We start from the raw sequence: 27285 nt of genomic DNA, 5'->3' as shown, positions 1-27285 counted from the left end.
GAGACTTTATCAGTCTCTGCTCCCTGAGGGCCATCTTGTCTCTGGGCTGTGGGTTCCATGCCTCTTAGCTGATGCAGACAACTGTCTGATAAAAAGATCTCCATGCTGACTTCATTACTTTTAAGCAAGATGGACAAATCTGTACAAGTTCAGACGGGTATCCTCTGTGCATTTTGAAATACAAACTCTGGAGGAAAGAAAAAGGAACAGTGGTTTCTTGTTTTTTACTTGTATCCTCATAACTCCCCCTTTCCCTTCCTCTTTGTCAGGGCATAGTAAGACACTCTTAGAGCAGGTTTCACTGCAATGATGTTAATTAAATTGTCAATTTCCATCTCCTTTGCTCTGTCATTTGCAATATTTAGTCATTATAACTTCAAAGTTGTTATTGTGAATTCTAGGTCCCATTCCATACAAAATTCCTAGTATCAGCTGGGGTACCAGTGGCTAACACCTGTAATCCTAGCAGCTCAGAAGCATGAGAAATAAGGATCACAGTTCAAAGCCAGCTGGGACAGGAAAGTCTGTGAGACTCTTATTTCCAACTAAACACGGCACACACACAAAAAAGAGATGAAACTGGAGCTATGACTCAAGTAGTAGAGTACCAACCTTGAGCTAAAAAGTTCAGGGTCAGTGCCCATGACCTGAGTTCAAACCCCAGGACTAGCCAAAACAAAAAAATTCCTAGTATCTTACAAGATCAATAAAAGGATGTCTCTCTCTGGGTTTTTGGGGTGGGATGGGGGTGCACACACACATGTGTGCGCTAAGGCTTTGTTTTCTGAAGAGACACCCCTCCCTCCCAGTTCTGTTCTCCCTGTCACTGGTGTCTGATGTCCTTCTGGACTCTTGTGCCATGGCCAAAAGAAAAGCTGCTTTCATTGAAACTTGCTTCAGTGGATAATTGGGTCTAATGGTTCTCATCTCTGGTTTTGTTTTTATTTAAATTTGAGAATGGGGGTTGCTGTGCTGAGGACCAAACACAGAGTCTTTCAAGTCTGGCAAGCACCCTTGCACTGAACTAAAAGGTGTCTCTGAGGTATTTGAACCCATCTCTATTGAAGAACAAATGATGATGCTCTTGACCTTCACTTTCTCATGCTCCTGATAGGTATTCAGTGAGATTCCTTTGGCACAGCTGGCATCTTTAGGAGTCAGAAACAGGGTATTGTCTTCAGAAGCAGCATAGTACAATGGCACAGTCACTGGGGTTCAGTGGTCTCGTGGCTGAATTGCCTTCTAAAACATGGCAGTTGTGGTCCCCTGCTAGACTCTCCAGTCATCCTAATGGACTATGGGATAGCATTTCTGGCCACTTTCTGAACCTCATTGCTTTGGATAACTTCAAGGCTATTCTGAAGTTCATTGCTTTGGTTAGCCTCAAAGCTGTTCAGGATTATTTACAAATTTAGCTTATGCACACTTCTTTTTTGTGCCTGTCCTGAGGCTTGAACTCAGGCTGAACTTCTTTTGCTCAAGGCTAGCACTCTACCACTTGAGCCACAGCGCCACTTCTGGCTTTTTTTCTGATCATTTTATTGGAGATAAGAGTCTCATGGACTTTTCCTGCCCAGGCTGGATTCAGACTGCAGTCCACAGATCTCAGCCTCCTGAGTAGCTAGGATTTCAGGGGTGAGTCCCAAGTGCCTAGCTGATTCATTGTATCTTTTCTTCCAGAGATATGACTAAACCTCAGCTAGGCTGGTCAGACTCTTGTGAAATGTGGGATACCCCCTCATCATCATATATACCCAATCCCCTACCAGCTCCATGGTCACAAGCAGCAAGAGGCCACAGGGAAGTTCCTGGCTTCTACTCTAGCCAGAGAGCTCCTGAAATAGCAAGTTTTGTTTTTTCCATGTTTAGAGACCAACTTCCTGTTACTCTGGAATGGGCACTGGATTAGAATTCTAGTGGTTAGCAGGCCTCTTGCAGTTCTACATTTCTGCCTATGAAGGAGGGCTGGCAAAGTACAGAGCATTGGGAATGTGTAAGTTTGGCCCCTTAGAGTTCAGAGACCAGTCAGTCCCCTCTATGACCGACTGATTGGGGGAGGTACATTATATACAATTATGTTTTTCCACAAATAGCACCTTGAAAGCTGTCCCCCAGAGAGAAAAATGTAAGAAAATTTTACAGAAAACAGTGACATTGATCAAGATGCATTGTGTCCCAGACAGACATATTGAATTGAAATCTCTTTGTAGAACTATTTAAAGACAATATAAAAAAAAATTGTCCCCCTAAAAAGAAAGAAAATTTTATAGTCCTACATTTTGTTAGTGACACACTCTTTAACATTGGTTTCTCCAGAGTCACTGCTACAAATAGATTGTGGTTGGGCCCCTGAGAGACTGGCACTGTCTGTACAGCAGTTGATTTATAACTCCAACTTGAACTTGACAATTTTCCAGGCCCTCCTCTCAGCCCTTCTCTACTCCAACCCAGTTGAGCTTCCTCTTTACCCACCTGATTGACAGGGGGCAGGTTGCTAAGCAGCCTGGCTTCAGCATGGACCCTAGTAGTTTGAATGAATAGCCACAGTGTTCAGAAAAGAAGGCCTGTCTCTGAATCAGGAGGGACTATTTGGGGAAGGGAGTCTGATCTTTTCATGGGGCTATAGCTTAGGAAAGCATTTGGTAACCCTCCACACATCTTTCCTTCTGAGATAGTTTGGTGTGGCATTTCCTTGTGCACGTGGAGGCCAGAGATCAGGCTGTTTTCGTGTGAAGATCTTGTAGCTTGTTACTGGCCTATCTCCTCTCTCACTAAGCAAAGGGAAAGGAAATGAGATCCTGCACCTTTCTGTGAGCTCAGCTTCTGCACTTTGATCATTAGCTTGTAGTGGCACTTGAGATCTCTGATCTTACTGGGATTGAGGGAAGCCAGTGTGTTCTTGCCCTTTGGGACAACAGAGGCCATGTGATCTGGTTTAGATGAGGCCTTTACTGGCGAGCAGTGAAATAAGACATCTGATAAGAAGCTTTTGTGTTTAGGTTTTTGTAGGACATATGGAAATAACTGGCGTGGAATAGTGTTTGCATTAAGTATTGGAAAAGTTTTTTCTTGGGAAACAATACAAAGCCAGTGTAAAGAGAGCCACATGCCAGGGAGAGGTCTCCTCCAATGGTGGGGGAAAGGCTTGCCATGGAGTTCCTATACTGGCTATTTATCTCTATGATAAAATCTCCCTCCCTCACCCCCCTTACTTCTTAAACTGAAAACAAGAAGACTCACATCACAGGGCCACAGGCAGTCCGTTTGAGTCTTGGTCTTGGGGGTTAGTTGTTATAGTTGAGTCCCCCTGGAAACGATCCCCCGTGCCAGAGATGGAGATAGTGGTATTCTGGAGCTCCGGTCAGGCTCTGGAGATGGCTGGAGCCTTGAGGTCTGCTGCATTTGGACAAACTTGCTTGACCCCAGGGAGTAGCAGGTAGGCTAGAGCTCATCCAGGTGGCCAGGGCAAGATTCCTCTTCACTGATGGGCTCTCTTCAGGGTGGGTGGGTACTGCTCCCTGCTGGAGGTTGTGAATTCAGGAGGATTTCTGTGAGACTCCAGAGCATCACAGTTGCTGTGATGAGAGAGCATGGGTAGGAAGCCCTGGGGTCCCAGAAGGCCCTAGAGCACTGCTCAGTATTAGTGTGCCGGAGCTTTTCCCTTTTCTATAAAACCCCTCAGGGTTTCAAAGAGGAGCTATGGCTCAGGAGCCCAAATGTTACCTCTGTGTGTTTCTCTTTTTCAGGATAATACAGAAGTAGAGAAGCGAGATCCCCAGGAATTAGTTGGTAAGTATTCTTCTGGAGAGCACTAAACAAGCTGGCCTCTGGCCAGGCCGGGCCTCTGATCCTGGAACATCTCCCTGCTGTGAGCGACCCCCGCCCCTTCACACTGCCTCATGGAGCCTTTGGCATTTCCTGGGTAAAAGCCTCAGGCAACAACATTTCTTTGAAAATCACATTCATGGTGCACTTTATGGGGTGTTGGTGAGTTGCCAGTGTTGTCAAGAGGGAGTTCAGGGCCTCTTTCAGCCAGAAAGGTCATTGTTTCTTCCACTTGTGCTCTGGGCCAGTCCTCTGCCTGTGTACCGCTTCTCCCCACTCCACCAGCATTTCATGTTGTTATGCTGGCACTTTGCTTTGTCCTAAGGCAGAAACATGCCTCACGGCCCTCATGGCTGGGGCCCTTGCGGACTTAAGAGGGGCAGAGCCACTTCTGAAAAACCATGTATCCATCCACAACCCCTAGCCTTTTAATCTTTTGAAAAGCTGTTGAGGACACGCTGGTGGCTCACACCTAAAATGCTAGCTACTCAGGAGGCTAAGATCTGAGGATCACAATTCTAAGCCAGCCCAGGCAGAAAAGACCATGAGAGTCTTATATCCAATTTACTGCCAAAAAAAAAAAAAAAGCCAGAAATGGAGGTGTGGCTCAAATGGTAAAGCATGAGTCTTGAGCACAGAAGCTCAAGGCTAGTGCCCAGGCCCTTGGTTCAAGCCCCAGGGCCAACACAAAAAAACAAAAACAAGAACAGAGTTTTCCTAAACCCTAGAGTTAGCTTTTAGAAAATAGAATTATAGACAGTTGTGACGCCTGGCTTGGAGAGCAGAGGAGGCAGTAGCGCACACATCTGCCCAGAAGCCCAGGACCTAGCCCTAGTGAGTGGTCCACAGGGCAGCGTGTAGTGGAGCTACAGCCTTTCCTCCCCTCCGTGTCCCATCTGATCCTGTTGCTTACTTAGAAAGTTCAAGCCTGGGGGAGAGAGCAACCTGTCCATGCCCCACTCTCATCCTCACTATCAGACAAGTGGTAGAATGTATACAGGCATTGTTAGCTTAGTCATATGTGTCTGTCTCCCCACCCTCCTGCCTACACATGCACATACACACACATGGACGCACGCGCACACACATCTTCTTCCACAGCCAGCTTGGCACTTTTTTTCTGTGAGCCACCTTATGCATTACTGAGATATAATTTACAGAGAAAGGCCTGGGAAAGTGGCACAGTGGTAGAGTGCTTGCCTCACATGCATGAAGCCCTGGGTTCGATTCCTCAGCACCACATAAGCAGAAAAAGCCAGAAGTGGCGCCATGGCTCAAGTGGTAGAGTGCTAGCCTTGAACTGAAGAGCTGAGGGACAGCGCCCAGACCCAGAGCTCAGGCCCCATAACCAACAACAACAACAAAAATAATAATAATTTACAGAAGAAAACTTCAGGCTTTTTAAGTATAGCATCTGCTGCGTTTTGACAGGCCTGTGTCATTGTTTTAGCCCTACCGCAATGGTGAGGCGCAGTTCTGCCATTCCCTCTCAGTGGTTCTTGGGTTCCACTTGCATCTCCACAGGGTTTTATCCCTCAGCCTCAGGCAAAAGGGAAGCTACTCTTCATGGAAGATTTGCCTTTTTCAGAATTGCATATATAAATTGGGATCTGTTGACAGTTTGGACTGGATCATTCCCTCTTGTGGGGACCAGCCTATGCATTATAGGATGTTTAGCAGCAGGGTTATCTCTAGACACTAGAGACAGTTCTCTCTTCCTCCCCAAGATCTACCAAAACAAGTCTTCAGGCATTGTCAAATGTCCTATTAAGAGAGCAAATCACCCTCAGGTACAAACAAAATCACATTTTTCCTTTCTAGCTTGCTTTACTTGGAATGAAGCTTTAGAGACTTTGTCCATAATGATGAGCACTTTTTTTAATGTTTTTGCTCTCTACCACTTGAGCCATGTTTCCAGCCCCGTTTTTGGGGGTTTTTTTTGGGGGGGTTGGGGTTTTTAGCTAATTTTGGTGGTGATGGTGATAGTGGTTTGAGTGGGGGGGGGATTTTTTTTTGGTTTTGGTTTTGGTTTTTGGCCAGTCCTGGGGCTTGAACTCAGGGCCTACGCACTGTCCCTGAACTTTTGCTCATAGCACTCTACCCACTTGAGCCACAGCGCCACTTTAGGCTTTTACTGGTTTATGTGGTACTAAGGAATCGAACCCAGGGCTTCACACATGCTAGGCAAACACTCTACCACTAAGCTGCATTCCCAGCCCTGGTGGTTTTTTTTTTTTTTTTTTTTTTGTCGGTCGTGGGGCTTGAACTCTGGGCCTGGGCGCTGTCCCTCAGCTCTTCAGCTCAAGGCGAGCGCTCTACCACTTGAGCTACAGCGCCACTTCCGGTTTTCTGGTGGTTTATTGGAGATAGGAGTCTCACGGTCTCTCCTGCCCGGGCTGGCTTTGAACCGAGATCCTCAGATCTCAGCCTCCTGAGTAGCTAGGATTACAGGCGTGAGCCACCAGCGCCCGGCTGGTGGTTTGTTTTTTAAATGAAATCTGGTGAACTTTTCTGCTTTGGCTGACCTCAAACTGTGATCCTCCAAATCTCAGACTATAGTGTATGTAGTCCTATTGGTGTATAGTTTGGTCATGTTCTTTGTCTTGTTTTGGTGGTTGTTTTTGTGAAACTAGGAATTGAATCAAGAGCTTCACATGTGCTAATAAGCAAGTAAGTTCTGATCACTAGAGCTATAGCCTCCAACCCTCTTATTTATTTATTTATTTATTTATTGCTAGACCTGTGGCTTGAACTCAGGGCCTGGTCAGTGTCCCAGAGATTTTTTTTTTTCTTTTTAAATTAATTAATTTTTGCTCAAAGCTAGCCCTCTACCACTTCAACCATAGCTCTACTTCTGGCTTTTAGGTGATTGATTGGAGGTTAGAGTCTCACAGACTTTCCTCCCAGACTGGCTTCTGACCATGATCATCAAATCTCAGCCTCCTGCATAGCTAAGATTGCTGTGAGCTACTGGCATCTAGCATGTTCTTTTGTTTTTGAGATAGGCTGGCCTCAAACTCCTGCCTCCACCTCCTGAGTAGTTGTATTTACAGGCATGCACCACCTCCGTGCCTGGCTCCCTCCCTCCTTCCCTCCTTTCTTCCTTTCCTTCTTTCTTCCTTTCCTCCTACCCTTCTTCCCTTCCTTCCTTCCTTCCTTCCTTCCTTCCTTCCATTCATCTTTTTTTTATTGCTAAGAAGTATCTCATCATAGGAAACACTACTGTTTGCTCACGCACTGCAGGAGTCACAAACACATCTTTACACTGCATAGTTTTGACTCCTCTTTTGGCTCTTACTGAGGACATCAGTAAAATGTCCTCAGAGTGGCTTCCATTTGAGATAGACCCTTCTTGTTAGCCTAACCTTGGCTCCTGTGGTTGACATCAGGCTCACTTAGGTTATTCACCTGGCATCAGTAGCATTTCCTCACATGAAGACAGGCCAGCACTGTAGAGTGTGTCTGTGCTTCACACGTGGGGGCTTTACCAATACCCCATGGGTACCTGCCTGGATCTGTGGGGCTGGCGTGGCTGTCTAGGTGGCTCTTGGTGTCCCTTACAATTTGAAAACACCCTACTGTCTCCTGCTTCATCTCCCTCAGATCCTACAGTCCCCAAGAACTGCCTACTCTGTCCTTCCCTGCCATTCCATACGCGTAGAGGACTAACTCCTCTGCTCTGCTTTCTCGCTGGCAACTGTGACTACTGTATGTGGCTGTTTATTGTTATAGGCATGTGCAAGGAGTGACTCAGGCTGGCAACACCCTGTTCAGAGTCTAAGCGCCGTGACCCTTCTAGACCATCCCAACAGGCCCAGCACCAATGCAGGCACCACCTCCTGAGTGTCTGTGGACACACTGCGCAATGCATTCCCCAGGAAGATGACTTCAGACCCTTGGCTGACTGCTCATCTGCAGCAAGATACCTGGGGCTCATGTGATCTCCATTAGAGAAGAGAATCACTAACACATCTCCCTGGACTGCTGTGCAGTCAACTCTTACCTTGCTTTTCTGCATATGTTCCATTCTTTTCAGTTACTTCTTGGGAATTCTCTTGTTTCTAGCTCAGAAGGGGTTCCCTCCTCCTGTCACACCCCAGAGGGTGGTGGGGTTGCTATGGCAACAGTGCCACACCCTGTTTTTCTAAAAAGTTTTCCTGGCAAATGTCAAAGGGTACTCTTTGTCTCCCTGTCACATGCACACATGCTCCCAGCCGGAAAGGAACTTAACCCTCCTTGTTTATGCACCCCATGCCTGCCAGGCCTCCTTGCCCATGCTCTCACAATAACCAGGCCCAGCTCTTCCTGGCTGCATCCACTCTCAGCTGGTCTTTGCAGCCTGTTGGACCTAAAGCCTAGACCTTCTTTGCCCATCCCAGGGTGGGAGGAAGGGGGAAGTCAGCTTGAGGCTTGAACTCTAGCCAGAGCTGGGTGGCGCCTGGGCTTGAAGAGTCAGGAGAACAAGGGGAGGTGCCGCACTGAGAGAAGCTTACAGTCCTCTGCCTAGAAACTGCCCTTGGGCCACAGTTGTATCTGAGACCCACAGGATCCTTAATACGTCACTCATTCTCTGTCCCTTGCCCTCCCTCTAAATGGGTACTCTGTCCTTGGGTGTGTATCTAACAAGCATCCACTCGGGGTGAAAACCAGCACATAGAGTGGCCTTCTAACATTCCTGACCTTGACACCTCCAGCCTTGGTGTGTTTGTAATGTGCACAGCTGGGACCCCAGCAGCTGCACTGGGAAAGTCTTGGGGACTTTGTCCCCAGCCTCACTTGGTACTGTGTTTGTCACAGTAACAGTCAGAGGTCAAAGCACCTTATCTTCTAAGAAAACATTAGCCTCAGTCAGGTACGGTGGCACAGACTTGCAGTCCCATCTACTCAGGAGTCTCAGGCAGAAAAGCCACTTAGCTTAGGGATTTGAGCCAGACTGGGAAACAGAGTGAGACCTTGACTAAAAAATAAAAATCAGGGGGCTGGGAAGGTGGCTCAGTGATAGAGCACTTGCCTTGCATGCCTGAGGCCCTGGGTTCGATTCCTCAGTACCACATAAGCAAAAAGAAAAAAGCCGGAAGTGGTGCTGTGGCTCAAGTGGTAGAGCGCTAGCCTTGAGCTGAAGAGCTGAGGGACAGTGCCCAGGCCCAGAGTTCAGGCCCCACGACCGGACTCAAAATAAATAAATAATAAAAATCCTGCCCTGGGGTGAGAGACCAAGAAAAGCTGTGCTAGGCCAGACTCTGCTCTCCAGGCAGCCATTCGGGCCCAGAATGCTGCTTTCAGCATTGAGTTGGCCAGAAGCTTGCACACAGTAGGTCCCTAGCAAACACTTGCTGGATGTTATTGGTAGTAGCTTGTTCATTCTTTCCTTTCCTCCTACCCCACCCTGTTCCATCCACGGTTTGCCTATTGTATGGTCCTTTTCATGAGAGAATGTTTTGGAGAGCACAGACAGAGTCTTACAACAAATACTACATTGTCTCGGTGATCCAGAGCAGGGCTGTGTGGTCACCAGAGTGGCCAGAGGCTATAAGGGAGGGAGGGAGAGAAGGGGTGAGGCTGGAGTGGGCGGGGACAAATCACTGAAGGGATTGTCCCTGGGGAGTTGTGGTTCTTCTCCTCAGAATCAGGCCTTCTGTTGCCAAAAATGAGGTGGCCAGGACAGGGCAGATTGACTTGTTGATTTTAGAAAGATCCTGAGTTGATAGTGTCTCTGTGTACACACCGTTTTAAACCATCTAGGAACCAAAACTTAGGGAACTCTGAACATGGTTTCTCCTGTAACTTAGATAGGTCATTCTGAGACAAGAAGAATGGCACAACTCTGATTTCTGGAGCTCTAGGAGATACCTCAGGGGCTCCCTCAGGGAATGCCAGAGCAGCCTGGGAATGTCTCTTTACAGCCTGGGTTCAGGAACTTCACACTAGTAGCTTAAAATTGGCCAGGGAAGAAAATTTCCACCACAGGAATTGGCAAATTCTATGTACCATGCCCCTCCTCTTCCCCTGCCATGCCTGGTCGTTAAGCATTTCCTAGCACACCACTGGACACTCTTAAAGTTAATTGTTGGCTCCTGTGAACAGCTAATCATGGGGGAGGGGAGGGGAGTGGAAGGAGGAGAATGAGCAAATGCAGTCATTATATTCAATGTACTTTATGTACCAATTGAACTATGTAACTGGTGGGTAGGAATGGGACAGGGAAAGGAAGAGAAGGAGGATGGAGAAGAGGTAACATCAGCCAAGATGCATTGTACTCATTCATACTGACTTCTGGAATTGGAGCCCTTTATACAACTACTTAATAATAAATAAACATAGTTTTAAAAGTTAATCATTGAGACTTGGTAGCACATATTGTTTACATCTGTACCTTCTACCTGAACTTCTTCACCACATTGGCACATGGCTAATGCCTTCTGGCCAACTTGGATGACCACTGTCTCTAGGAGGCCATGCCCGAATACCCTGTTTTATTGTTTCCACAATATTTATTTATTACTTATCCCTCCCTGGGAATGTTGTATATACTTGTGTTTTTATGTCCATTTTGCCCCTCCATTTGCTCCATTACCCCCTACCTAAAGCATTTTTTTCTCTCTGTTCTCTCAACAGCTTCCTTTTCTGAAAGAGTCCGGAACATGTCACCTGATGAAATCAAGATCCCACCAGAACCCCCGGGCAGATGTTCTAATCATTTACAAGTAAGCACAAGTCCTGTCTGCCAAAGCCTGTGTGGCAAATTGGTGGCCTGGGCTAGGAATCTGGTTGGATCATGACCTTAAGAGGCCATAGCAGGGAAAGGGACTAAGACTTCTGTCAAAGAAACTGTGGATAGAGCTGGGCTCCCATGGCTCACACCCGTAACCCCAGCTGCTCAAGGAGCTGAGACCTGAAGATCAGGGTTCAGAAAGCCAGCCAGGACAGAAAAGTTCGAGAGACACTATCTTTAATTAACCAGCAAAACAGTCTGAACATGTAGCCAAGTGGTAGACCACCAGCTATGAGCAAAAAAAGCCAAATGATAGCACAAGGCCCTGAGTTCAAGCCCTAGTACTAGCACAGAAAAAAAAGAAAAGAAACTTCCAGATGGACAAAAACCTGCAGAAACCTCAATTGTCACACCATTGTCACACGTACTATATTACCTAGTGAAGCCCTCATGGGCACCCAGCCTGTCCTTGAGGTCCTGAGCCTACACAGAGAAAGGATCATGCCTTTATCCGCAGCCCAGCTGAGAAGGAATCTGGGTCTTTGTCAGAAAGAACTTTGCTAATAGTGAGGAGCCATCAGATTATAAATTACTGGAAAAAAATATATATACATAAAATTCTTATGCTTATATCTTACTAATTCAGTAGCTTCTTACTTACAGACCTGATCTGAGGTTTTCCATTCCCAAGGATTTTTTTTTGCGGGGGAGGGGGAGTCCGGTCGTGGGACCTGAACTCTGGGCCTGGGCGCTCTCCCTCAGCTCTTCAGCTCAAGGCTAGCACTCTACCACTTGAGCTACAGCGCCACTTCCAACTTTTTTTTTTCTGCTTATGTGGTGCTGAGGAATTGAACCCAGGCCCTCAAGCATGCAAGGCAAGCGCTCTACCACTGAGCCACCTTCCCAGCCCTCCCAAGGATTTTTTTAAAATTACTTTTTATTGTTATTATAAAGGTGGTGTACATAGGAGTTACAGTTACGTAAATCAGGTAATGAGTACCTTTCTTTCTGGACAAGGTCACCCCTTCCCTTGCTCTCCCAGTTTTTCCCACCTATCCCCACCCACATGTGGTATACCACTGCTGCAAATCCAAGGATTTTGAGCTCTTAATTGGTTTAGTTACTTCCTGGTGTAGTTACTTCCTGGCTAGCCCTCGGAATGGCTGGTGCTTCAGCCTCCATGGCTGTTTCTCCTTACCCCATCCTTGAGTCCCATGACTAACGGTAGGGCAGATGCCCAAGGCTACACAATTGTTGACTTGGTCCCTCTGCTCTACCTTTGATCCTACTGCTTCCTCTGGCTGCTCCTGGCTACCCAGCAAGCCCATGGCACCGCCTAAATGGATGGATGACTAATGGGGCTTGGGGCTGAGGAATGCAGCAGCCCAGGGGAGGGCCACAGTCAGGACTCGGGGCACAGCACAGGTTCTCTTCCTTTCACGGAAGTCTCCTCCCCCCACCCTTCCTCCCACTCCTTTTTCCCCTCTCACCCTCCCACCCCCACCACCTCCACGATCTCAGTACCTTCCCTGCCAAACAACAAGTTTGAGCCTGTAAGGAAAACTCCAACGATCTGCCAAGCACAGACAATCAGCCTCTCAGCCCTCGAGTTCAGAATATTCCTTCTTCTTTTTAGATTTTCCTAGGGGTAGAAATCATGGCATTTGAATCAAATCAGATGGCCCCGGACACCCAGCCAAGTCACATAACATAGGGGTTCACTTCTAATGACCGAGCCTCCTTCATAAAGCCAAGGCCTCCCTCTATCACCGGGGAAGAGATAGATGTGAGGAAAGCAGTTTATCATTCTCGGCTTCACTCTTCCCTGGTCGTTAAGTGTTTCCTTAGTGTTTCCTTAGCCCTGTCAGGGCAGGGGCTGTAGCCACCTCTCCTGGTGTATCCTGAGAATACCAGCCCTGCTCACTGCCTCTTGCCAGTGAAGTATATCCAGAATGTTTTTCCTCTAGAGGATCTGTATGTTTAGCTGCCACCAGAGTGAGGGGCGCTGCAGATGGGTCTTGAATTGGACTACCACCCACCCTCCTTGCTGAGACTGCTTCTATCAGAGGTGCCTCTGCCCTGGGCCTGTTACCTGGGCAGCACTGATGCCATCTGCCACAGGCATCATCTCTGTGAGTTCAGCAGGACCCCCTTCGCTAGGACATCTCCATCGCTGCCGGTAAGCCTGGAAGAATCCAGGTAGTTCTGCTTCTCTTCAAAAGCCAGGTCAGGAAGTGGCACTGTAGCTCAAGTGGTAGAGCGCTCGCCTTGAGCTGAAGAGCTGAGGGACAGAGCCCAGGCCCTGAGTTCAAGCCCCACGACCGACCCAAAAAAAAAAAAAAGAGCACAATCAACTGGTCGGAGAAGACCTGTGATATCATTGTAGACCTAAACTGTAGTTCTTAATCAGATAGGTTCCATGTGTTCCCACAATCAAAAGCCAGGTCAGGGAATTTGGGTGAGAGATAAACCCCCTACCCCCCAGGCTCCAGGGCTTGAATTTAGGACCTGCACCACTGGCTTATTAGCTTTTTCACGAATATCTGGTGCTCGATCTATCACCTTGAGATCTCAGGAACTGAAACACCCCTCCCACCAGTTCAGGCTTTCTTTTCTGGTTAGTTGGAGATAGGCCCCATGGATTTGTCTGCCAAGGCTGACTTCAAACCATCATCCTCAAATCTCAGTTTCCTGAGTGGTTAGGATTACGGGTGTGAGCCACCAACACCTGGCTTAGACAGATGGACTTCTGTCATACACACCCTTCTGTTGCCTTCACAGGACAAGATCCAGAAGCTTTATGAGAGAAAAATAAAGGAGGGAATGGATATGAACTACATCATCCAAAGGAAGAAAGAATTTCGGAACCCCAGGTGAGTTTTCTATGAATCTACAGGTTAAGTTGAGCCATTGGTTTGGATAAAGGCCTAGGAAGCCCCCTGGATATGGCAAAGAAAGGCCCAACTCTGAACTTACTTGAACCTAAAGAGACTGCCACCCAGATTTCTTAGCTAAGTGCATGTTAGACACAGCCAGCTGCTAGCCAGCTGAGGCTTACCAGTAAGATCCAGACCAAATGCATGAACCAATCTGGAGGGGCAGCCAAAGGGTCTGGGCTGGAGCCAGGGTAGTTTGGCTGGTCTCTGGTCACTGCTGTGCTCCCAAAGCATGCAACTTAGCAATGCTTCAAGTTCTACTAAAAAGTAGATTTTGCATCTAGGTGGGAGACTTGAGGGACAAAGTTGGTCTGGGTCTTCCTCCATCTAGTGCTCAAACTAGCGATGCACCCAGAAAGTCTCCGTGGCACCAGAGACTATCCTGGAACTTGCATGGGCCTGAGTGTGGTCAGGCCTGTCTGTGTGACAGGAAATAGAAGCCATCACCTTGACCCCCTCCTCCTGGCCCCCACACAGACAGGTCGAGAGCCAGAAGCAGTGCAGTCGGGCCTCCCATCAGGAAGCTCCCTGCAACAGTTGAACTGGGCTTAATTTTCTCAGCCCCAGGAACTCGTGCTTCCGTGTTGAGCAGGAACCCAGAACCCAACCAGTGCCTCTTACTGCTTGTGATCTCTTTTCAGCATCTACGAGAAACTGATCCAGTTCTGTGCCATTGATGAACTGGGAACCAACTACCCAAAGGTGTGTCCCACGTGCTGGGGCTGGCGGGTGCTGAGGGCCCCCAGGCTCCCATGCTGGCCGCACTTACCGGGAGCCATTGGAAGGGCTGTGTAGTGGCAGTGCTGACTGAGGAGCAGCACCAGCCCCGTCTCTGTCATTTGAGTTCCTGTGTTCTGAAATAGTCCTACGAGGCAATGCCATTGGCAGACCTGCTCCCTTGCCAGACCAGTTAGAACCCAGGTGTGGGCCACTACCACTGTCAGCAACTGAGCAAGTACATCATGGCTCACAGCTTCCTGGCCACCTCAATAAGGGGTGACATCTGTGTCCCTGTACTCTGTCACTTGTCACCTAGTAACTGAAGCCTATGTAAACTCTTGTTTTTCAGGATATGTTTGACCCCCATGGCTGGTCTGAGGACTCCTACTATGAGGCATTAGGTAACCTGCCATCCTTATATCTCCTCCACCGCCACCTGTCCATCTGCCTTGCACAAGCAGTCAGTCAGTGATCAAGATGATCCATGCTGCCCAGCACCAGTGGCTCACACCTATAATCCAGCTTACCCAGGGGGCTGAGATAGGAGGACTGCTGTGTGAAGCTTGCCTGGGCAGAAAATTCTGTGGGACTCTTATGTCTGTTGAATCACCAAAAAGGCCAGAAATCAAGGTGTGGCTTGAACTCAAAGGCAACGCTCAGGCCCAGCACCAAAAAAAAAAGATGACCTCTAGTTTGCTCATGGCTGGCATTTAAGCCATGCTTCCAATTCCTTATCTTCCACCGCTAGTACCAGTGTTTTAACTCAGGGACTTAGACTTGCTCAGCAGGCACTCTGCCACTTGATCCACACTTCTCAGGATCTCCTGATGACTCAGTCTTGAACATTACAGACCCCTGCCCTGGCTCACAAGGAAGAACCTAGCAAAGAAAACAGACGGTTGAATCAGTCATTCCCACACCCATGAGTGTTAAGAGAAAGGGTGCTGTGAGTCTAGGGCACGGTCACACTGAAGGACTGGGAAGGCCCCACTGAAGAAACTTGGGTCTAAGATTTAGAGAGATGTGAGGGCCAGGAGCGTGTGTGCCAGTGCCCCAGGCAGGGTGTGTGTGTGTGTGAGGCCAATGAGTGCATGGCTTGGAAAGCTGGGAGCAAAGTCAGAATTGAAGCCTTTAAATCATATGTCTCAGGCCAACAGCCTGGTCTGTAAATGTGTTGGGCCTATGCAGATTTTGTCTTAATTTGAACTAGTTTCTAGAATGTTACGTAAAATTCCAGAATTCTAGCTTTCCCTCCACCCCAATACAAGGATTTGAACTCGGTACTGAATTTGCTTGGCTGGCACTCTATCACTTGAGCCACACACCCAGGTTCCTAGCTCTCTTGTTAGAGGAAATTAGACCCCACTGATTCAGCTCCCCTTGGAGCTCAGGGTAGGTCATTCTTCTGGGCAGGATGTACAGCCCCCAGGCCCTGGCTCCAGGGCTTTGCTTCATGCACTTCATTTCGCTGAATGCAAAAGAATACTAAGCTCATATCAGTCCACCAAAAGAGCATTGGAGCTCCTTCAGTACAAGCTCTCTTTTAACCCCTATCTTGTCTCTAGCCAAGGCACAGAAAATTGAAATGGACAAACTGGAAAAGGCCAAAAAGGAGCGAACCAAAGTAAGTGGCTGACAGATCTCTAGGGGAGTTTGGAGTGCACAGGTCCTGCTGGCTGGGCCCAGGAGGACCAGGCTCCTCTCCACCCCTGCTCTTCATGGCCTAATGAGGCTCTAGGTCACTTCAGCTGTGTCCTCTGCCTTCTTGCTGTGGCCCAGCCTCCTGACCTGGCCTACCACTGCTTGTTCTCAGTATCTTGTAGTTCCCTCTGTAATGTCCTCCTGGCCTTGCCCACCACCTCCAATACTGTGGCTTTGTCTCCTGTGGGTCATTGGCCAGAATGGAAAGAGATGTTTCCTTCTGAGGTGGGGATGGGGACTCCTGCCTGCTCTGATCTGTGCATTTCTTGGCCTGAGTACCACTTCTTCCCTAGTGTGTGGGCTGGGAACTTCAGGAGCGTCAGTTTGGCTCTAAACTAAAATGTCATCCTTTGGATGCTGTTCCTTTATGATCCGAGTCTCCAAGAGACAAAGCAGGGTGTTGGGACAACAGATTCTCCTACTCTGATCTTTCTTGAAGCAGCTGCTGTGCCCCTGACACCCTGAACGCCCCTTTGACCCCCACACAGAGGGGCTGTCAGGGCTACAGGACCTAGACCTGCTGGTGGCCCTTCAGAGGCCCTGGCTCCCAATGTAGGAGTCAGGCCAGGAATGTGGGAACTGGTACAAGGGGATGGTCTGGAGTTCTCATTCTTAACCCTTGATTGAATGTCCCTTCTCTCTCTTTCCCTCTCCCTTCCAAACCCCAGGCTTATTGCAGGGACGTGTCTGCAGCACCTGGGGACCGGAGCTGTCCTTCCCCTGTGCGGGGGGCACCGCCTCCTCCCGGGTGTGAGGAGGAGGGGCCTGGCCAGCTGGTTCTGGGCATGTGAGGGGGGTGACCGGTGGGGGTGATGGGCCTATGCAGAAGCCCGTGAGTAGGCTGGGAGGGATCCCACATCTATTGGGAAAGCTCTTTGAAGAATGGTGAAAGCCCCTGCAGGCTCTTCTCAGGCGCCTCTCCCCCCCCTCCCCCCCAGTGTTCCCAGCCCAGACAGCTTCAGTGCCTCCTTTGTGTAGTCCAAACTCCTGTCCCCTGGGAGCAGACGATGGCACAGGAGGTGGACACGGCTCTGCATGGGGCTCATCCTTCTCTCTCCCCCTCCAGATTGAGTTTGTGACGGGCACCAAGAAAGGAACCACAACCAATGCCACAGCCACCACCACCACGACTGCCAGCACAGCTGTTGCAGGTAGCAAGCGGCCGCACCAGGCAGAGCAGGGGGGTCCTGGCCTTGTTTGGAGGCGGGACCGGGCCCTCACTCAGCCTTGCCACTGCTTTTCTCTGAGGCTAGGGTATGAGAACTGACCTGGAGCCTGGACTGGGCCCCAGCTGGCCAACCCCCCTGGGGCTTCCCAGGCCAGGACCCTACTTTTTTTTTTTTTTTTTGGCCAGTCCTGGGGCTTGAACTCAGAGCCTGAGCACCATCCCTGAGCTTCTTTTTGCTCAAGGCTACCACTCTACCACTTGAGCCACACCACTTCCAGCTTTTTTTGTTTGTGTGGCACTGAGGACTCGAACCCAGGGCTTTGTGCATGCTAGGCAAGCACTACCACTAAGCCACATTCCCAGCGCCAAGGCCCTATATTTCTAAGCTCACCTCTGGCCTGCGGTGGGAGAGAGCTCTGCTCTTGGTGCTCTTGAACCTGATTTCTCCCTTACATGTTCTTCTCCAGATGCTCAGAAGAGAAAGAGCAAGTGGGACTCGGCCATCCCGGTGACCACCATCGCCCAGCCGCCCATCCTCACCACCACAGCCACGCTGCCGGCCGTTGTCACTGTAACCACCAGCGCCTCCGGCTCCAAGACCACCGTCATCTCTGCTGTGGGCACCATTGTGAAAAAGGCCAAGCAGTGACCGAGGGCCGCTCCAGCCTTGGCAGGACTGTGCGCCCAGTGACCAGCCCACTGGGAACACCACTTATCTATGTCGGACTGGACCTGCTCCCCGTGTGCCGCCTGAGCCTCCACGGCGTTCCGGCCAGAAGGACTTTATAGCAGAGGCCAGGAGCGCAGTGGGCAGCAGCTAGCCACACAGCTCTTGGGGGTTTTCCCAATTAAAAGTCGTACTTTCTTACATCCTGGCATCTCAGGTGCGCTGGCCCCTCCCACAGTCCGTAGTTGGGCAGTTGGGACGCTCAAGTGCCCTCCTCGGCCAGGGTGATTGCCTGGGGATGGAAGTGGAGTGACAAGCCTGCGGCAGTGCTCGGCGGGACCCGAGAAGTTCCCTGTGCATGCCGCTTAGCATGGACAGGCGCAGTCCTGGACAAGGGATCACCCATTCCTGCTGTCTGCTTCCTTGACCCCAAATCCACATTTCAGCCAGTTCTCAGGCAAGAGCGAGGCCTCTCCCCTTGGGGGTGCAGGTGAGCTCTCCGGGACATGTGCAGGCTTGTGGAATTGGGCTGCGGTGAGATCCCCAGCCACATAGGGAGGGGGCCAGGTGTGGGGGCCTGGCGGAGGCCGCCAGCAGGATCCACACAGCAGGGGGATGAATCACCGGCTGCGCTGGCCAGGCCGTGGCTCACTGTTTCCGTGAAGGCCCAGCTCCTGGGAGGGCTCCTGCCACCCCACCCTTCCTCTGTCGTTATCTCTACCCAGCAGCAGCCCCCGGGCAGCGCCAGTGGCCATCCCGCTTCTCCCGTGGCCACTGCCAGCCTGAGAAGCCAGGGGAGACATTTGCTCCTCATGCTTTCTGGCAGCTTCCCTTTCCTTCCCAGCGGAAGGGCCGAGTGTCAGAGAAGGAAGCCTGGCTGCCAAGAGCCCCAGCTTCCACGGGGCCGGTGGCCATGACAAAGGCAGTCCTGAATGTGGCTGGTGCCATTGGTGACCTGAGGAATATGACCGCTTCTGCTGCCAAGGTCCCCAAAATAAAAGTTGAGTCACAGTTGGTCCCTCCTTTCCTTGTCTGCATTTTACAGCCCTGGGGTTGGGGGGAAGTTTGCTGCACACTCCTCCCCACAAGGGCTCGTGTGGACGTCTATCTGTCCTGCTGCTTTTGGGGGGCCAAGGACCAAGGTCTGGAAGGCAGTGCGGCCTAGGAACCCCAGTAAACGTGCCATCTGGGGTCCCCACGTAGGCTTGAGCTGTCCTCTGTGGAATCTGGTACTAGAGCTTCATTGGCTGGGGGTGGACGTGAGGGGCACAGGAGAGGACTGGAGTTACGATGAGCTGTGAACACCACAGTGTGTCGGCCAGTCCCATGACACTTGCTGTCCTCCCGCCACCCCTGGCCCTGCCACGCGCTTCCCCATTGGAGCAGTGGGACCTGGGGGCTGAGCACCGCAGAGACCCAGCATTCCCAGGCTGACTGCTGTTCCATTCCTCAGAGCCTTGCGAGCTGGGCTGAGGGATTTGGGTGGGTTGGTTGGATGGTTGGTGTTGAGCCTGTGCCTGGGCGCTGTCCCTGAGCTCCTTTGCTCAAGGCTAGCACTTCTACCACATGAGCCGCTGCTCCACATCTGGCTTTTTTGGTGGTTAATTGGAAATAAGAATCACATGGACCTTTCCTGCCCAGGCTAGCTTTGAACTGTGATCCTTAGATCTCAGTCTCCTGAGTAGGATTACAGGTGTGAGCCATCAGCACCCGGCTTGAGGTTTTAATCTGAATGAACCCAGTCCCACTGGGGATGGGTGCTGTGGAGACTGGGTGTCCGAAGCACGAGGAACCAGAACTACTGGTCCTTGACAAGAATTGGGTCTGGCCCAGCAGCTCTGGCTGTGCCTTCTACCCCTTTCTCCCCCTTGGATGCCCTGGTGCCCTGCTCCTTTCCTGTAGTTCAAATCCTGGCTGCTGATGTCATGGCCGGTCCTATCCCCTTGGCTGTGCACTGGGAATCTGCCCTATGGGTCATCTCAGAAGCCTCTGGACTGTTCCCTCTATTAGCACCGTAGGGCACACCCCAGTCCCTCACTGCACATTGCTCTGGCCTCCCAGGTGTGCTGCCTCAGTCTCCCCACTCAACATCCCAGTTCCAAGCAGCCTAAAAAGCCACCCTCCCAACCCCCAGCTCTTCCTGGGGTCCGAGCAGGCTCCAGATGTTAGTGTGGCCTGTGAGGCTACCTGTTCCTTTTTGTTTGTGTCGGGGTGGTGTTTGCTTGTTTGCTGGAATTGGGGTTTGAACTCATAGCCTTGGACTTGCTTGGCATACTTGCTAGGCTGGTGCTCTACTACTTGAACCACGTCTCCAGGCTGAGACGATCAGTTTCTTACCTCTGCACCCTCACTGTCTGCCTCTGCACCCCACCTCACACTGTGCGCCTCAATGTGCCCACCTTCCTCCCAGGCCCCTTTAGTACACACTCACTGTTCCCTCTAGCAGTTCTTACCAGTCTCCTGCCTTTATAACACCGCTGCCCAGCTGGGGGCTGAGACCACTGGTGCCCGCTGGTTCTATGTCTTTGCTTTGCTTTTGTGCCAGTATTGGGGCTTGAACTCAGGACTGTGTGCTCTTGCTTAGCTTTTCCACTCAACAGCTGGCAGCTATACCACTGGAGCCATGCCTGCAATCCAACTATTGTGCTGGCTAATTGGAGATGACGCCTTGAAGCTTTTGCTATCCTGTTGGCTGCAAACCATGATCCTCCACATCTCAGCTTCCTGAGTAACTAGGATTACAGGAGTGAGCCACCAGCACCAGTATGTTGTCTGGTTCTTGTTAGCAAAGATGGCAAACATAAAAAGCACAATGCTCCGGGTGCCTGCCATGAGAAAGTACTTTGGTGAGTGGGGAGATGGGAGGAGAGTAGGTTACTCTCATCCTCACCTGAAGTCCTCTGGCCTCGAGGAGTGCAACCTCCAGGCCCTTTGTCTACTGCATTATCCAAACGTTACATGGCTAGATTTCAAAGAATGGGCAGAGGGGCTGGGAAGGTGGCTCAGTGGTAGAGCGCTTGCCTTGCATGCCTGAAGCCCTGGGTTCGATTCCTCAGCACCACATAAGCAAAAAGAAAAAAGCCGGAAGTGGTGCTGTGGCTCAAGTGGTAGGGCACTAGCCTTGAGCTGAAGAGCTGAGGGACAGCGCCCAGGCCCAGAGTATAGAGCCCATGACCAGACCCCAAAAAAAAAAAAATCAAAGAATGGGCAGATCAGCTGTGCACTTACAGTCCTGGAGCCCAGTGATGGGAATGGAGGAGGGGGGATTATTCTCTCTCACAATGTTTTTGTTTTGAGAAGGATCTTTGTTATGTTTGTTATGTTTCCCAGGCCTCCTGCCTCAGACTCCTAGGTAACTGGAATACAATTGTATGGAATACAGTTGTATGTCCCATCACACGTGGCTCTCCTTTTGTGTATGTTTGAAAATCACTCGTGGCTCACGCCTGTAATCCTAACCACTCAGGAGGCTAAGATCTGAGGATCACGGCTCGAAGCCAGCCAGGGCAGGAAAGTTCATGAGACTCCAATAAACTATTCAGAAAAAAGCTGGAAGTGGCATTGTGGCTCAAGTGGTAGGGTGTTAACCTTGAGCAAAAGAAACTCAGAGACGGCACTCAGGCCCAGAGTTCAAACCCCAGAACCAAGAAAAAAATGAGTCAGCCCATCCGGGCGCTGGTGTCTCACACCTGTAATCCTAGCTACTCAGGAGGCTGAGATCTGAGGATCACAGTTCAAAGCCAGCCTGGGCAGGAAAGTCTGTGAGACTCTTATCTCCAATAAACCACTAGAAAACGGAAGTAGCACTGTGGCTCAAGTGGTAGAGCACTTGCCTTGAGCTGAAGAGCTGAGGAATAGCACCCAGGCCCAGAGTTCAAGCCCCACGACTGACAAAAAAGACTCAGCCCAGGCACCTGGGGCTCACACCTGTAATCCTAGCTACAAGGAGGGTGAGATCTAAGAATCATAATTCAAAGCCAGCCCAGGCAGAAAAGTCTGTGAGACTCTTATCTCCAATTAGCCACCAGAAAACCAGAAGTGGAGCTGTGGCTCAAAGTGGTAGAGTACTAGTTAGAGCAAAAGAACTCAGGGACAGTACCCAGGCCCTGAATCCAAACCCCATGAACCATGAAGAAAAAAAAGAGATTAAATGAAAAGGCAAGGTGCAAAACAGTGCATATAATATGCTTCCTTTTGTGTAGAGAGGAAATACAAAAATAATAATAATAGAGGAAGGTAAGGTAATAATAAAACCAAAGAATCAGAGGTGGGTTTGGAGTATTGGAAATGCAGGGCCAACATCCCAGACAACAACAACAATGTTAGATTTGAATTGGAAATACCACATCCTCGTAGCCTTGCTCATAACATAGCATTCAGATCTTGAACAAGGCTCTTTGGAAAAATGGCTGCTCTCAAAGTCTACATGGGGGGCTGGGCATAGGGCTTAGTGATAGAGTGCTTGCCTAGCATGCACGAAACCTTGGGTTTGATTCCTCAGTACCACATAGAAAAAGCTGGAAGCTGCACTGTGGCTCAAGTGGTAGAGTGCTCCCCTTGAGCTGAAGAGCTCAGGGACAGCATCCAGGCCTAGAGTTCAAGCCCCATGACCAACAAAAAATAAAGTCTACCTGGGATTGGGGCAGTGTGTTGCAGAAAGCAGAGAGATTAGTGTTCAAAGGTCAAAGGAGCTGTTTTGGCTACGTTTGGTTCAATGTGAACATTAAGGAAAAATAACAGCACAATGACTGTAGATTGCAAATTGTTGAGTAGAAATCTTATTCACAGAGCTAGCTATTTACAGGAAAAGAAAAACGTTTTCCTCTGAGAATTTTGTTCAAAAGTGTGTGTGTGTCCCTAGGTACTGGGACTTGGACTCAGGGCCTAGGTGGTTTTTTTGGTTTTGTTTTGTTTTGTTTTTTGTCAGATGTGGGGCTTGAATTCTGGGCTTGAGCGCTGTCCCTGCACTCTTCAGCTCAAGGCGAGCGCTCTGCCGCTTGAGCCACAGCGCCACTTCCAGTTTTCTAGAGGTTTATTGGAGATAAGAGTCTCACCGACTTTCCTGCCCAGGCAGGCTTTGAACTGTGATCCTCAGATCTCAGCTAGGATTACAGGTGTGAGCCACCAGCATCCGGCTAGGTGTTTTATCTTTATGCTTAAGGCTGAGCCACAGCTCCACGTCTGTTTTTGGTGGTTAATTGGAGATGAGTCTCGCCGGCTATTTCTGCTTAGCTGGCGCTTTGAACGTTGATCCTCATCTTGAACTCCTGAGTAGCTAGTTACAGATGTGAACCACCAATACCTGGCTTATTTTATTTTATATTTTGGTACCAGAACTAGGGCTTGAATTCAGGGCCTTAAGCTCACATGACTTTCACACACAAGGCTAGTCGTCTACCACCCATTTAATTGTAGAGAAGAGTCTCATTGACTTTTCTTTGCAGGTGACTTCAAAGTGTGATCCTCAGATCTCCCCCTCCAGAGTAGCTGGGATTACAGGAATGAGCCACAGTGTCCAGCTTTGAGATATGGTCTTGCTATGTAGTCCAAGCTGACTTCCAACTCAGATTTTCCTGCCCCTCCTTCCCAAATGCTGAGAATAAGGCATGTACTACCATGCCTCGGTTTAGGTCCTTATTCTAACTAGCCTTGCCAAATTGCCACTTAAATCCAATCATCAGCTCTTTAGACCCAAACGCCATTTATGGAGGTCTGAGAGAACAACCCCAATGACAGTATCAGGAAGCAACCAGATACATCCAGAAGGGGGCAGGACAGTATCTCTTTAAAAGGTCAGTAAGGAGCTGAGTGTGACAATGCAGGTATTTGGAAGGCTGAGGCGGTAGCAAGGATCACTATTTCAAGGCCAAGCAGATCTGTAGAACAAAACCTTGTCTCAACAAAAGAGTTAAAAGAATGATTAGAAGAAGCCAGGCACCGGTGGCTCACGCCTGTAATCCTAACTACTCAGAAGGCTGAGATCCAGCCCCAGCAGGAAAGGCTGCGAGACTCTTATCTCCAAAACACCACCAGGAAACTGGAAGTGGTGCTGTGGCTCAAGTGGTAGAGCACTAGCCTTGAGCTGAAGAGCTGAGGGACAGCGCCCAGGCCCAGAGTTCAAACCCCATGACCAGAAAAAAAAAAAGAAGAATGATCAGAAGAAGGAAGGAAGGAAGGGAGGGAGGGAGGGAGGAAGGAAGGAGTGAATCAATGTGTAGGATGGAGGAATTGAAATCAAAAGATGTTCACAGCCAGGTGCCAGTGGCACAGGTGGCTCATCGCTAGCTACCACAACCGGCAAAAAAAAAAAAAAAAGTTTCTGCCTAGAAAGCATTAAACCCCAGTACTGCTCCCTCAAAAAAAAGAGAGAAGAGAAAAATCAGTTGCAGTAATTGACATGAATTGGACTTGGATTCCATAAACAATTTAATAGGCACATTAGTGATCATTTTCTTTTTCTTTTTCTTTTTTTGCCAGTCCTGGGGCCTGAACTCTGGGCCTGGGCGCTGTCCCTCAGCTCTTCAGCTCAAGGCTAGTGCTCTACCACTTGAGCCACGGCACCACTTCCAGCTTTTTCTGCTTATGTGGTGCTGAGGAATCGAATCCAGGGCCTCATGCATGCAAGGCAAGCTCTCTACCACTGAGCCACCTTCCCAGCCCTAGTGATCATTTTCTTAGGTGTAAAGATACATGTTGGAGTGTCTAGGGATGAAATGTCAGGATACAATTTTTTTTTTTTTGGGTCCGGTCGTGGGGCCTGAACTCTGAGCCTGGGAGCTGTCCCTCAGCTCTTCAGCTCAAGGCTAGCGCTCTACCACTTGAGCCACAGCACCACTTCCGGCTTTTTTCTTTTTGCTTATGGGGTGCTCAGGAATCGAACCCAGGACCTCAGGCATGTAAGGCAAGCGCTCTACCACTGAGCCACCTCCCCAGCCCCAGGATACAATTTTTAAATGTGAATGCATACTAACAAATGTAGCAAAATACCTGAGTATTATAGATACTTTCACTCCTCTTTCAACATTTGCCTGTGTGTACATGTGTGCACGTGCACTGGTCCTAGGGCTTGAACTTGGGGCCTAGGCTCTGTCCCTTAGTTTTTAGATGCACTCTACCACTCAACCACTTGGGCCGCAGCTTCATTTCCAGCTTCAGGGTGGTTAATTGAAGGTAAGAGTCTCACAGATCTTCCTGCCCCTGCTGACTTCAAACTTCAATCCTCAGATCTCAGCCTCCTCAGTAGCTAGAATTACAAGCATGAGCCACAGCTCTCAGCTTCTGAAAATGCTTTAAAAAAAAAAGTTGAAAAGCCAACTATGGTGGTTCATACCTGTAATCCCAGCACTGAGGAGACTGAGGCAGGAAGATCAAGAGTTCTAGACCATTCTACATAGTGAGATTTGGGAGGAAGGAAGGAAAAACAAAAAAGCTGGATGTCACTGGCCCATGCTGTCATCCTAGCTACTCAGGAGGCTCAGATCTGAGGATCACAGTTCAAAGCCAACCAGGGCAGGAAAGTCTGTGAGACTCTTATCTTCAATAAACCACCAGAAAACCGGAAGTGGTGCTGTGGCTCAGGTGGTAGAGTGCTAGCATTAAGCACAAAGAAGCTCAGAGACAGAGCCTAGGCCTTGAGTTCAAGCCCCAGGACTGAAAAAATAAACAAACAAATTAATAAATAAATAGAACAGAGGAAAATGAGAAAGGAAAAGAGTAGAGAGCAGGGAGGAGAGAGAGGAGGGAGGCTTAACTTAGCTAAGCTGCCCCAGGGGAGACATCTTGTATACCTTGGCTGCTGTGGGGCTCTGGCATCCCCAGTCATTTTCAGAAGGCTTTGGTGGTGAGGAGAAAGGGTCTGTGAAGCCAAGCAGGGGTTGGGCATCACCGCCTGTGGGTCTGGTCCTCACACCTCATCCCCCCCCATCCACAGTGGGTGCACATGTCCCAGCTTCCCTTGGGTGCTGCTGGCAGACACAGCCCCTCAGCCAAACTGGACTGGGCTCCTCTGAGCTCCTGCCCTGTGCTCCTGTTTTCCAAGGCAGATTAGGGTACATGCAGGAATGGGCCAGTCTACACAGGCTTGTGTGTGGCGGCCATACTGGGGCTCCTTCGCAGTGTTCCCAAGTCCAACCACAGATGTTTCTGAACATCTGGTGTGTGAAGAACAGCTCTCAAAATGTGGCTTCGTGGTAGAATGCTTGCCTAGCACATAAGAAGCCCTAGGTTCGATTCTCAGAACCACATAAACATGAAAGACTGGAAATGGTGCTGTGGCTCAAGTGGTAGAGTGCTATCCTTGAGCAAATGAAGCTCAGGGACAGTGCCCAGGCCCTGAGTTCAAGCCCCAGGACTGGCCAAAAAGAAAGAAAAAAAGAACAGCTCTCTGGAGACAGGGTGAGGCTGCCCAGCGCTTGGCGCCTTTGCTCCGACAATCACACTGAGAGCTGACAGCACACGGATCCCAGTACGGATGAGAACAGAGCCTGGGGAGGTCAGGTGAGTCCACGCATCTATGCACCGCGTGCCTGTTAGGTGCCAGGCACTGGACTGGCTGCTAGAGCTTAGGAAGATCTGCCACAGATCAACTGCTCTGGGGGTCCACAGTCCAATGGGGTCATTATTTCAAACCAATGTGGCAAATACCATGAAGAAGTTGTGTCTGGAGCGAGGGGTATAGCCCAGTGATCGTGCCTGCTTACCATGCGTAAGGCTTTGGATTCTTTTTTTTGGGGGGGGGTCCGGTCATGGGGCCTGAACTCTGCCTGGGCGCTGTCCCTCAGCTCTTCAGCTCCAGGCTAGCGCTCTACCACTTGAGCCACAGCGCCACTTCCGGCTTTTTTCTTTTTGCTTATATGGTGCTGAGGAATTGTACCCAGGGCCTCAGGCATGCAAGGCAAGCGCTCTACCACTGAGCCACCTTCCCAGTCCCAAGGCTTTGGATTCTAACCCCAGCACCACATTCAAATAAAGCAATAAATGGTGGCACACACCATCAGAGATAAAGGTAGATATCAGACAGATTTGCCAACTCAGGCAGAAGAGTCTGTGAAACGTTTATCTCCAAATAATCAGCAAAAAGCTGGAAGTGGATCTGTGGCTCAAGTGGTAGAACACTAGCCTTGAGGAAAAAAAGAAAAGCAGGGACAGCACTCAGGCCCTGAGTTCAAGTCAAGTCCTAGAACCAGCACCAGAAACCCTGAGTTCAAGTCCCAGGAACGGCACAAGAAAGAAAAAAGAAAGGAGATAGATAAAGATACATAAAAGAGATGAGGGGCTGAGAAGGTGGCCCCGTGGTAGAATGCTTGCCTAGCATGTTTCAGTGAAGCCTTGGGTTTGAATCCTCATTACCACATACACGGAAAAAGCCAGGAGTGGCGCTGTGGCTCAAGTGGTAGAGTGTTAGCCTTGGGCAAAAGAGGCTCAGGGGCAGTGTCCAGGCCTTGAGTTCAAGTCCCAGGACTGGCAAGAAAGAGAGAGAGAGAAGAAAGAGAAAAGGAAAGAAAGGAAAGGCATAGCACCAAGGGCTTCAAGAACACAGAAGCCACCCCCGGTGGCG

The 27285-nt window shown here is 49.6% G+C and overlaps 1 protein-coding gene across 1 annotated transcript in view; it reads left to right on the top strand.

Moving 5' to 3' along the window:
• Sap30bp (SAP30 binding protein) overlaps positions 1-18737 on the top strand; it is a 37180-nt gene extending 18443 nt beyond the window's left edge. The window contains exons 4-11 of the mRNA XM_013037971.1: positions 3747-3789; positions 10441-10529; positions 13319-13410; positions 14115-14175; positions 14543-14594; positions 15759-15817; positions 16961-17045; positions 17530-18737. Coding sequence (XP_012893425.1) covers positions 3747-3789; positions 10441-10529; positions 13319-13410; positions 14115-14175; positions 14543-14594; positions 15759-15817; positions 16961-17045; positions 17530-17711 — 663 coding nt within the window. The 3' untranslated portion in view covers positions 17712-18737. The remainder of the gene's footprint in view (positions 1-3746; positions 3790-10440; positions 10530-13318; positions 13411-14114; positions 14176-14542; positions 14595-15758; positions 15818-16960; positions 17046-17529) is intronic.
• The last annotated feature ends 8548 nt before the right edge of the window (positions 18738-27285 follow it).

This window comes from Dipodomys ordii, unplaced genomic scaffold, assembly GCF_000151885.1.
Source record: "Dipodomys ordii isolate 6190 unplaced genomic scaffold, Dord_2.0 Scaffold7, whole genome shotgun sequence".
Classification (NCBI taxonomy): Eukaryota; Metazoa; Chordata; class Mammalia; order Rodentia; family Heteromyidae; genus Dipodomys; species Dipodomys ordii.
This window is presented reverse-complemented; position numbering and strand designations above follow the sequence as displayed.